At 33.3% G+C, this 12725-nt stretch overlaps 1 protein-coding gene across 1 annotated transcript in view; it reads right to left on the reverse strand.

Annotated features, from left to right (window-relative positions):
- Positions 1–1426: 1426 nt before the first annotated feature.
- The window catches only part of LOC148623448 (26S proteasome regulatory subunit 4), a 35045-nt gene continuing 23746 nt past the window's right edge, over positions 1427–12725 (reverse strand). The window contains exons 8-12 of the mRNA XM_088565245.1: positions 10554–10642; positions 10328–10428; positions 8918–9014; positions 4401–4610; positions 1427–1638 (exon numbers count right to left, since the gene is read on the reverse strand). Of these exons, the coding sequence (XP_088421371.1) occupies positions 1504–1638; positions 4401–4610; positions 8918–9014; positions 10328–10428; positions 10554–10642 (632 nt within the window). The 3' untranslated portion in view covers positions 1427–1503. The remainder of the gene's footprint in view (positions 1639–4400; positions 4611–8917; positions 9015–10327; positions 10429–10553; positions 10643–12725) is intronic.

The following is a 12725-nucleotide window of genomic DNA, read 5'->3' on the forward strand; positions in this document are numbered from 1 at the left end:
CTAGGGACAAAGACCAGACATGGAAAACAGACATTCACAACAAAGAACATGAAGTAACTAACATACAAAGTAACAAAAGCAAACGAGCAACTCTGAATCCACTAAAAACGGGGAGCATGGACCAGGTGCTTCGGTAGGGTAAGCGCCATCTGCTTTTCTAGAAACACCCGCCGAGTTGATCATAAAAAGTCAAGTCCGGGGTAGACGAAAGAGCAAAGGAAAACTATGACAAGTTTTCATGGTGCAGATGGATAAGCTAAAATATGGTCACACCATAAGAATTCGGTCCAATTTAAAGTTTTTGTATCACTAGTATGTCATCCTTAAAACATGTTAAAAGAGTTCCGTTATCCAGATTTCAATTGTTGTTTTTTTATTCACGAAAAGATAGAAGAATTTGCTGGTTGAAAAATATTGGAATGAATGTCTTGAAAGCTAGGTTTGCCATCTCTTTTCATTAGTTGTGTAAATGAGTTTGGTCAATGTAACTGATTTTACAACAACTTTGAAATCTTCATTAAAAATGTGAACCTTGGATCATCATTGATTAATAATCAGTCATATCCTTTTGATTATGAAATAGTTTTGATTCCTGAGCACATATACTAACAATTTCTCAGTGTTGGGGTCAGGACCCTCCATTTCATTATAAACCTTTTTTTTGAGATGCAAAACTTTGTACATCAAAATTTCATATAAATCCTCTAAAACACAAATTATTGCTAGGAATGGGAGTTCTAGTTGATGTTTTTCACAAAGTGTTAGTTGTATCTTTTCATACATCATTGATCAAAATACTGTGCAGTTATAGAAAGTGGAAAGTGTCAAGCTATGAGCCCTACGATATATTTCAAGAAAAAAGCTCATACAGACTTGGTTCAGGCAAAAAATACTATATTTAATCACATGTGTAACTTCACTAAATCTACATCTGCTAGGAGCCTGGTTTTTAAAATAACTGATTCATATATGAAAATTTGAACTAGACCAAGTGATGCCCAAAACTCCAAATAACACAATTGTGAAACAAATGAAAAACTCCAAGTATAACTATTCTAGAAACATCATGGGGCCTGGGATGCACATAAAAGATTTGTCTATTGACACATTTTCACAAAGGTACTAAGCTGTCAAGTGGTCCACAAATAGTCCATAAATATATACACGTACCTGTAAGAGAATACATAGAGATGAAAATATATAAAAAAGTCTTAAAAATTGAATAGATCTTGATCAAATTTCATCATGTATCACACAAATGGCTGCAATGGAGTTCAAATGATCAGTCAGAATATTTCAAAAAATCGAAGGAAGCTTCTAACTATGAATATAAACATTTTCTCAAAGATTCAAGTTTATCGGTACAACCTATGCGAAACTGGAAAACACCATCCCATTTTAAAACAAAGGCAAACAACAGTCCCAGTTGAGCCTAAAAAAAGAAAGAACATTTTTTATTTTATTTTATATATAAGTGTCCATTCAGAAATGAAATAAATATGACTAAAGATATAGTCCTTCTGGTGTTCCCTCATTCTTCCTATACAGAACATTCTCCTTGGCTTGTTTAAAATCCTCATTAGTAACTTTCATCCTTCGTTCTCTCAGAGCCAATAAACCAGCTTCAGTACAAATTGCCTGAAAAAAAAAAAAAAAAAAAAAAATACAAACATCAAACAATCAGACATAAAAAAAACTCACGCGTGCCTTTAGAGGTAGATGTAGAAAATAATAGCAGTGATAAGACCTACACTGCTACCACTCTTTCCAAAGAGGAGATTGTGGAAAACCATAAATCTGTGCTATCCTCTTTTGGTCTCTCTACCAAGGACGATGATTGTGATTTACCGTCTATGTACTGGATTCCTTAACTTCACAAGAATCCATACCAATGTTTCATAGCTGGATCTGCAAAATGTACCACCAAACCTCTTTCAAAACTTTTAACTTCTATACTCACAACTGTCAAAGAGGGTCTACAGTCCTACCACAACACTTGTTACTCTAGTAGTGGTATTAATACAATGTGGATCCTGAAAAAATCGAAAGTTCTTTTGGAGACAATCAGTTCAAGACTATTATCTGAATATAATAGCATTAAAACCTATGATTTTTCAACACTGTATACTTCTATTCCCCATACTCAGTTAAAATCCCGACTTAAAAACATTATACATCGTTGTTTTTCCAAAAAAGATGGTACACCTAGATACAAATATATAGTTCTTGGTAGAGATTCCTCATCCTTTGTAAGAAATAATTCCAAATCATCTTCCAATATACAGAGGAAGATGTTTACAAAATACTGGAATTTTTAATCGACAACATATTTGTCCAGTGTGAAGGACATGTTTTTCAACAAACGGTCGGCATTCCAATGGGAACAAATTGTGCTCCTTTACTAGCTGACCTATTCCTTCACTCTTTTGAGGCTGACTTTATAGCTGATCTGATCAGAAAGAAAGAATATTGTTTGGCTAGATCCTTCAATCTCAGTTTCTGCTATATAGATGATGTGTTATCTTTAAACAATCCTAATTTTGGGGATTTGATACATCGCATCTACCCAAAAGAACTTGAGATAAAGGATACTACAGACACTGTGAAGTCAGCCTCATATCTTGACCTACACTTAGAAATCGATGGTAAAGGAAAACTATTGACCAAACTTTACGACAAACGTGATGACTTTTCATTCAGAATTGTCAACTTTCCTTTCATCTGTGGCAACATCCCTTCGGCTCCTGCGTATGGAGTGTTCATATCACAACTCATATGTTATGCCAGAGCTTGCCGAAACTACGCAGACTTTTTGTATCGCGCTAGAACTCTAACAAATAGGCTTCTGGAACAGGGTTATGTTGCTACAAGGTCATCTAAAGATAGCAGTCATCACTACAGAAGTTTTATGGTCACCATCATGAACTTGTGGATCGTTATGGTGTATCCATCAGCACCATGAAAACTGATTTATTCAACGGGTCATAGTTTTCCTTTCCTCGTTTGTCTACCCCGGACTTGACTTTTTATGAGCAACTCAGCGGTTGTTTCTAGAAAAGCAGAGGACGCTTACCCTACCGGTGCACCTGGTCCATGCTCCCAGTTTTTAGTGGAGTCCGAGTTGCTCATTTACTTTTGTTACTTTGTATGTATGATTTTAGTTACTTTATGTTCTTTGTTGTGTATGTCTGTTTTCCATGTCTGGTCTTAGTCCGTGGATTACATTCTTTTGATTACCGCTATAACCTTGGTTCCCTTGATTACTCTTTCAAAACATCCCACAAAATAAGAAATTTTCTCCAAGAAGTTTTACAGACCTTAAGATCATCATACCAAACAATTGTGTAATGTTTGAAGATGAACTGAACAAGAGTTTTCAAGTTAGAGTGACATGCAGAAAAAAATCAAGCATAAAATATGAAAAAGTAACAGTATCAGAGTATTCTCCAAAAAGTATACAGACTGTTCAATTGTGAAAAGTTCATTAAAGAAGGGGTTCTTAAATATTATTCCACGAAAAGTGAAAAATAGAGTTCTTCAGAGGAACAGCTTGATACGACCAAGAGAATCCTGAACAGTTGGGATAAGCTTAGACATTTGCTTGTTGCAGCTCTTAATGTTTTATTGTGATTATTCAAGAATTTGTTAAGACATCAAATGTCTATGGATGCAGGATAGCATGATACAATATATCTGACAAAACAACTTAAATCAGTTCAAAGACACCATGGTTTAAACATCAAATTAACCAGTTTTTGTGTAACAAATTGTGTTTACATAACATTCAGCAGTTAGCCATTGTCAAAATGCCTTTTACATTGTATCAAGATTTAAAAAAAATTGTGTCTTCAAAATTAGTAGGTAAATCAAAAGGGAATTTTGAGGCCTGTTAAAACACTCTTAACATTTATTCTTATTTTAGCAGAAAAGGAAATAGAATTATTGAACTTTGAAAACATCCATACCTCTTTAATATTCACCAGTATAAATTCTGAACTACTTGATACTACAGTAATGATATCAGCTATATTAAATAATCAACTTATCATGATCCAGCTGCTTTGATAGATGTTGACAGTTTTCTCACAGCAAGTGTGAAGCTTTTTTTTATACTTCTTGCTAAATCAGCAAGTAACTTTCCATTTCAACTTGCAAAATATTATTTTTTACTAGCCAGCTTGGTTTAAGTACAACCCTTCAACAATGTACAAGAAACATTCTTCAGGGCATCATTTTAGAAAGCACTCGTAATACTTTTGTGAGCTTTGTGAAACGATGTCAAGGGTCTTTACAATGCTTGTCAAGACTTGCCATCTTGAGGAGTGCTCAGTATTTTGCACTAGCCAAATACAATTTTTAATTTCACAGCCTACTATTATTTAGGCTTATTTTTTACAAACCTTGATATCAGCTCCTGACAAGTCATCCTTAGCCATTACATAGTCATCTATATTGACATCATCGGCTAGTGTCATACGACTTGTGTGGATGGTAAAAATTCTTCTCTTAGTTTTTTCATCTGGTAGAGGAAATTCTATTTTTCTATCTATTCTACCTGGTCGAATAAGAGCTGGATCTAATGTTTCTATTCTGTTTGTTGCCATGACAACCTAATATGAAAAATGTATCAAAACAATAAGTAAGTTAAAACACTACAGACTGGGTTACAGTTATCTACAAATTTTATATAATGCTGAAATACGACTAACTTCAAGGAGTATTAATATTAAATATTTGTCAATTTTTTCTAAAAAAAAGAGGAGCACATCATTAATATGTTTATAAACACTGTGCAAGGGATAAATGATATAGGTTTAATACTTATTTTGACAACATGTAAAAACTGGTGTTTTAATTACCCTCAAAATTTTAATCACAGTTTGCTTTATCTGTATTACAAGAACCCAGGGTCTCATCGGCAGTCTGGGTCCTTACATTTCACAGAACAATTCTATGTTATGTGTACTAAACACCTCTATTTATTGCTCCAGGTTGTTTCTTTTGTATGAATGATGATGATGATGCATAGACTTATTTTTGGCAACACATTTATGCAGAAATTTAAAAAAAAATCATACTTGAAACTTCCAACTTCAAGAATTTAGAAATTTTATTACATTCTGGAAGGGAGTCTCGAATTTTTTTCCCTATCTACATAGAAAGATGTTGGAAAAAAAAACAAGAGAAAATCAGAAATTTCCTCACATTCCCCAATATGAAAGTAAATGACCTGTCCTTTACTACTAGTTGGAGAACTTTCACTCTTCTGTTTATTGAATAATGTTCCTATATTTTTAATGCCTTCAGCATCTTGTTTCATAAATTTTCTTTTTGTAATATTTTGAGTCGAGAGACAATTTTTCCACAACAAGGGAATAATTGGCAACATGGATAGAATTGGGTCTAATGTGCAAATCTGGAACCAAAAAATGGTGCTTTCCTAACAAAAAGGTATTCCCAATTACTACCTGCAAAAATGAATGTTCATCTGATTTTTAAGTAAACTAAGTACTGAAGCTGAGAAATACTGGACAGGAGTTTATCTAGGTATTTTGGGAAATGCCTTATTCAGGCATTTTGGGGGAAAAAAAAATCAACAAATTTGTCATCTTGGAGTTAGATAGGTAAAGTCAAAATTTCGGGAATATAGCATGATTTTGATATAATTTTCTTTGAGAAAGGGTCCTCTATTTGAATGCTAGAAAAAAATCCATAATACACCTCTAGGAACTTTACACAGGTTTTCTTTTACCTGGTTTCCAATCAATTATACCTGACAATTGTTAGGGAAAAATATTTTTCATCATTTTGGGAAAACTACGCAGGGCCGAATTCAGTTGGTAAATAAGGCTAACAAAATCAATGTTCCGAAATGATTGTCTTGCACATTGTACATTCTCCTTAGAATAAAGTTATCAAAACCAATTGAATGGTCCTGAAGGAGTAGCAACTATGAGGTAATGACTGGTCAGGCATATATTTAATTCCTATTTATCCCTTTTACATTGTATAGAGGTGGGGGGGGGTGTAAATGTTAAGGGTAAATGGAAAAGAGTCACAGGAAAAAAGGTCAAATATTTGCCAAGAAAAAGAGTCATAAAAAATATTGATTTTTGGGATATACAGGATGTCATGCCAAGTATATCCTGACTCATTCCTTATTCTTGCTCAAAACGAAGTTTACATAAGACACCGACAAAAATTGCTTACATGTTTATATGATACCAAATTGAAGCAGTAATTCTGATTAAGGGAACAAAGATAATTGCATGTCAACACATAAATTGAAAATTTTAAAGTTCCATAAAACAAAAAGTTGATAAAAGAGATTGATTGATTGATTGTTGGGGTTTGACGTCCCAGTAGCAATATTTCAGATAAAAGAGAGAAACAAAAATTGTTACAACAATTGTTTTTAGCTTTCATGGTATAATGTTTCTCTAAAATAAATTCCCATTATTGTTTTTTTTCCCAAGGGTTATTCCACCAATAAATGCATGGGAAGGTTGGATGGCAGTTTTTTGTGACCCAACTTCCCATACATATTTTTTTAAAGATTACTGCACCTTCTGAAGTCCCTCACAGACCTCGCAATGTGAAAAAATAAAAACACCACTTTTATACTAAAAAACTCAACAAAAAAATCAATAGCTCAAAAATAAAATAAAGAATCATCACCAAAAAGTACACAGATCTTCAGATTAATACAACTAACAAGTGTGTTAAGTTTCAAGCAATAATCAATTTTCACCAAAAAGTATACAGACCGTTTGACAATCATTAGAAACAACTATGTTAAGTTTAAAAAAATCTGGATAAGTTTTAGAAGTTACAGCATGGCATGTTTAAGACAGACAGACAGATCCCAGATGTTTGTATACCATAATATGTCCTGCCAAAATTTTGACGCGCGTATAAAAATTATAAAGATCTACCGGTATACACCTTTTTTTCAAGACACCAAATATCTATGGATGATACGTTAAACGACAGGTTTTTTTATTATCAAATAAGTTGGTAAGGTCTTTATTTGGTCAGTGTGGTATGAGACATTAAACTGAAGTTGAATACCAAAAATCAAGTAACTGTGACAAGTGCAACAAAATTATGTCTTCGACAAATGGACAAACAGAAGTTAAACAGTATATCAACTCTCCTTCACAGTGGAGTTAAAGTAGAGTCTCTGAATTCCTCACCTGGAAAATTAAATATCTAGTGAAAAAACAAGAGTAATTACCCAAGATTACTTTAAAATGAATTACTGAGCAGGAAATTTGGTACGTAAAATTTTCTTCTCGTACTGTTTTATATTTTCTTGCTGGACACCAACAGAGAACTAATACTATCCCAACTTAAAAGGTATTGTAGAATTAACATCATTCTGGCTGTACACCAACAGAGAACTAATACTGTCCCAACTTAAAAGGTATTGTAGAATTAACATCATTCTGGCTGTACACCAACAGAGAACTAATACTATCCCAACCTCAAAGGTATTGTAGAATTAACATCATTCTGCAACATCAACAGAGAACTAATACTATCCCAACATAAAATGTATTGTAGAATTGACATCATTCTGGCTGTACACCAACAGAGAACTAATACTATCCCAACCTCAAAGGTGTTGTAGAATTAACATCATTCTGGCTGTACACCAACAGAGAACTAATACTATCACAACCTCAAAGGTATTGTAGAATTAACATCATTCTGGCTGTACACCAACAGAGAACTAATACTATTCCAATCTCAAAAGAATTGTAGAATTAATATCATTTTGATTGATTGATTGTTGGCAGCAATCTTTCAGCTATATTCAGACAATGAACGTGAAATGGGTGATAAAATGAACATGAAATGATAATGAAATGAAAAATGGGATGGGACAAAAAGATTAAGGGGTCGACAAATTTTGATTGCCACTGGAAATAAGGAGAAGTGGGTAGGGTCTGGCAATTTAGCCTCTTGTGGTGGAGCCCTGTGGTTCCTACTCCGGGAGAATACCACAAGAGGGTTCTTTAACGTGCAAGGAACGTTGCATCTTTCCCAACACGTTGCACCACTAGGGTTTTTGGTCAAGTTTTCTGTATTATGGCCTAACGACCCCAGCTTGGAACATGCCAGGGTTATCCCATTCCACCATCTGGGGCACACAACCCAATTGCTCTGTGGGCAGAGTGCTCAAACCACGGCCAGGGTTCTGAGCACTATTTAGTCGCCTTTTACGGCAAGCTTACCGCTGCAGGCCTATTCTTTTGACACCCAGACCTAAACCGGGCAATATCATTCTGCAACACCAACAAAGAACTTATACTATCCCTACCTAAAAGGTATTGTAGAATTAACATCATTCTGCAAATGCAACTAAATTCCATTCTAAGGCAGATTTGCACATCAATTACATAAAGTAGCAATAATTGGAAATCAATTATTTGAGTAATTTGCAATCCATTACATACCTTTCTTCTGCGTAATTGATTGCAATAAATTAATTTGGATCAAGTCATTATAATTTTGATCACATGAGTTTTGTCACATACACAGCTTTAATTATAATATACTTCAGTATTTAGGGATAATTTAGTAGAGTAAACATTGCATAATTACATGGTTGGCAAAGTACTGACTGTCCAGTTTTACCCAGGTGGGAAAACCAGGGTTTACCCAAGTTGGGCAATACTCCCTGCAATGGGTAATACTGGCCAAGTTAAAAGGATATCAGGATACAGGAGAAGATCATCAAGGGAGTCATAGCAAAGATTCATAAATAGAAACAAGAGGTTGGACATGAATTCAAGAGGAACACTGGTAAAATTTGGTATTTGCCTTTTGGACAAATAAATTTGAAAAGGATTAGGTAGTAAATGACAATGAAAGCATCTATTGGTAGATAAAGAATAAAAATATTTCGTACCTTTACATCACCTCTGGAATCGAATCCATCCAACTGATTCAGTAATTCTAACATGGTCCTTTGAATTTCTCTCTCCCCACCAGAGTTTGATTCATACCTGAGAGAAACACAACAGTTTTATAAAATGGTCCTTACTTCCAAAACTGAATGTTCACAATAGAACTGTTAAGGTCTAAAATCTGTGTTACCGACCATACTTTTTTTTAGCCTACCATAAAGTTTCTTTTGCATTTTTTTACAAGCACTATTCAAGTCTAAATGTGACTACAACACAAACCAGTCAAAAGTTTTGCCTATCTACCAACCCTAGATTTTTAAAGCATACTTGTTGAAGCACAGGAATTTTTTTTTCCTTGGCCTAATCTGACAATTACTAACAATAACCCATGAGCAACTCATCAACATCTGGTATGCATTCTGTTATCATGACGTTTATGAAACCAATGACCAAATTTAGAGATTAAGAGAAAAAAAAAACAAAAAACACTTTAACAAATTTTCATGGATTATTAATTTGTGTTCTTGAATTAAAATACATGTACATCATATGATAAAAACACTGTTTCTCAAACTTAAATTCTTGAGAATGATAGCCCCATATTATTACACGACTGCAAATATGTTTGTTATAGTAAAGCCAAGTGCTGTTAGCACTGGTGGTTTTCAATTTTTGTGAAAATTGTAGCATGAACAAAATTTCAAAAGAGATGATTTAAAATAAAATTGTTGTCATACATTTGCATTTCCTATATTATTCTATATTATTTAGAACTTATCTCCATAGTATATAACTGTCAATCATTACTACCATTCTCCCTAATATATAACTGTCATTGTCAATCATTACTACCATTCTCCCTAGTATATAACTGTCAATCATTACTACCATTCTCCCTAATATGTATACGATGACTGTCAATCATTACTACCATTCTCCCTAATATGTATACAATGACTGTCAATCATTACTACCATTCTCCCTAATATGTATACAATGACTGTCAATCATTACTACCAATTTTTGAAGTATAAACTGTAATTGATACTTACACAGTATCCAATTTCACATACATTTATAAATTTTGTTCCGTTTCACATTTTCCCCAAATTTATAAACTTGTCCTAAAGGTATTTTACATTTCCGCTAAATACTATTTTAACAGAGTATTATCCTACATCATAAACACTCAAATAAAACAAATTTCAGTATCAGGAAATAATTTCCATGATGAACATAAGATTTTCCAAAACTTTTTACCAATTTGAATTTTCCTGATTCTGAAGGATCAAACCCCCCTCACAATTCAAAATATTAAACATCTCATGACTAGGCAAAAGCACAAAATAGACAACCTACTCACTACACTAATGTATTCATGTAATATTGGCAGCCCTCTAAAGCTATTTTACCTTTTCGTTCCAACTGCATCGATTTCATCGATGAACACAATTGATGGAGCATGCTCTTCTGCTACACGAAACAATTCTCTTACCAATTTCGGGCCATCACCCTAAAACATATTCATATGGATATTTAGATGTCAATCATGTCAAGTTAATGCTGAATGTTAATTTCAAAGAATTAAGTAAAAATTATAAAGGTCTGAGACATAATCAACATTAATTGTATACTTACCAAATATTTTTGAATTAATTCAGATCCTACAACACGAAGGAAAGTAGCTGAAGTCTGATTAGCCACAGCCTTAGCCAGTAACGTCTTCCCTGAAATCAAACAGTAGATACTGTACAAACAAATTATTATTAAATTTGGAATTATTTTATATTTGTAAAACTAACCTTTACTTATGGGGGTTACATTTAGACTCCCTTAGTAGGGATACGTTTTATCAATTATCTTTTTACTCTGACATTTTCTAAATTTCACAATTATTCCAGAACTTAATAATTTGTTATTATAATAAATCAGTAATTTCTACAAATGTGAAAAAATGCTTATTCTGGACCGTTTTTGGCCTTTTAATTCCTATACACTACTCAAAACCACTTGTATGTAGCCTATTAGTACATTTGTACTTTTCACAGAGATCCATACATTATTGTTATTGCCCATGAATCAGAAATCTACTGGTTATTGATCATTCTGACGTGGATACATAAAAAAATCTCCTAATCAATCCCAGTCTGATTATGTTGGTATATAAACTTAGATCCATACATATTTACATTTGTACATAAGTTATACAGTTGAGTTAATACAATTGCTATTGGCCCCTTTTACCCCCTATTCCTATTCAACAGGAACTACCGTATATACTGGGAGTAAATTTGGGGTTGCTCAGAGGGGTTCCGACTTATAAACGAGATCTTGGCCGTGGGATAACAATTTTAGTCGGAGCAAGTGGGAGAATCAAGGTATTGACACAAAAATGACACGTACCTTTAACAGTCATGTTTCTTTGTTAATTGATGATAGATCAATGTTTAGTCTTTATTTCAATAAAACTTACTTATTGGCGCCATACTTGTGTATTGTAAAATTTGACCTATATGTCATATTTGTTATTGTTGTGTATGCTTATAAAGTGATGAAATAAATGAATATTTGCAGTTTTATTTTTATTATGCCTTACAGCTAAACTATCTTTAATAAAATTTGTATTTCCTGCATAGCTTCTTGTGTTTGTTATTTTCACTTGCATGTCACATGGTTGTTGAATATATCCGAATACCAAAGAGATGGCATGAAACATGACTAAGCGATGTACCGTAGTTTACAAGAAATATTAGCAATATTAAGAAATAATTCAAATTTGATTTTAAATTATAAGAAAAAGATGTTAACATAATCATTATTGGTAATTTCATTACAATATAACGATAATGGGTATGGTGTAAATGTCAACGAGAACTGTCTAGATGGACTTGATTGAAAAGAAAACAATGAAAGATGATTACCGGTTAAAAGGGTGTTATAACATTAATAAGCAATCATTCCTTTGACCACCTTAATGGGTAATTAATTTATTAAAATCCTTTGATCTCAAAAAGTGTCCAAGTTTCTGTTAAAAAGTTGTTCTTCACAGTTCTTAGTTTTTACCTATTCTAATCTGGTCATTTATTTGTATAAACAAATTAGCTGTCTCCCTTGGGTCACCGGTAAACATTGAATGATGACAACTCAAATAGCTTGTTTATTTATTATGTAAATCATTTCAAATAATAGTAATTTGATTACAAAAAACATACACGTTTATGTTGGTCGGACACAACGTACGCTCTGGATGTAAATACTTCCACAGCACGAAAAAACAACAAGCACATGATCATTCTTCATATTTTCCACCAAAAATTGCCCTTCCTTACACTGATTGTTATATTGTAACTGTAAAAATTCAGTCCGAGTTCAGTCCAACTTATAAGCGAGTCAAGTCTAGATTCCAGATTTTTTGGGCTGAGAAGAGGGTTCTGACTACTACGCGGATCGACTTATATGCAAGTATATACGGTAAGTAAAACTATTGATTTCAGCCACTTTTAGTGGAAATGCCTAATCAGCATAGGTCATAACCCACAAAATTAATCTCAGTCTGATATTCGTGGAATAGAAAATTTTGTTACAATGCCATATAGATCCATATGCTTATACTTGAGTCATGTAGTAAAATATTCCCTTTTGGCCCCATTTTAACCCCTACTTCCATGACGGTTGGGACCATATTCTTAAATTCAATATCTACATGGCACCTTTCTTTCATAATTTGAAACTCTTTGTAAAATTTTATCAAGATCCACAAACTATCAAATTATCACATGTCTATGGATGCCACCCGACAATATTGACAAT

This window comes from Perna viridis, chromosome 2 (genome assembly GCF_037379345.1).
Source record: "Perna viridis isolate PV_CMFRI_1.1 ecotype Kerala chromosome 2, ASM3737934v1, whole genome shotgun sequence".
Taxonomy (NCBI): domain Eukaryota; kingdom Metazoa; phylum Mollusca; class Bivalvia; order Mytilida; family Mytilidae; genus Perna; species Perna viridis.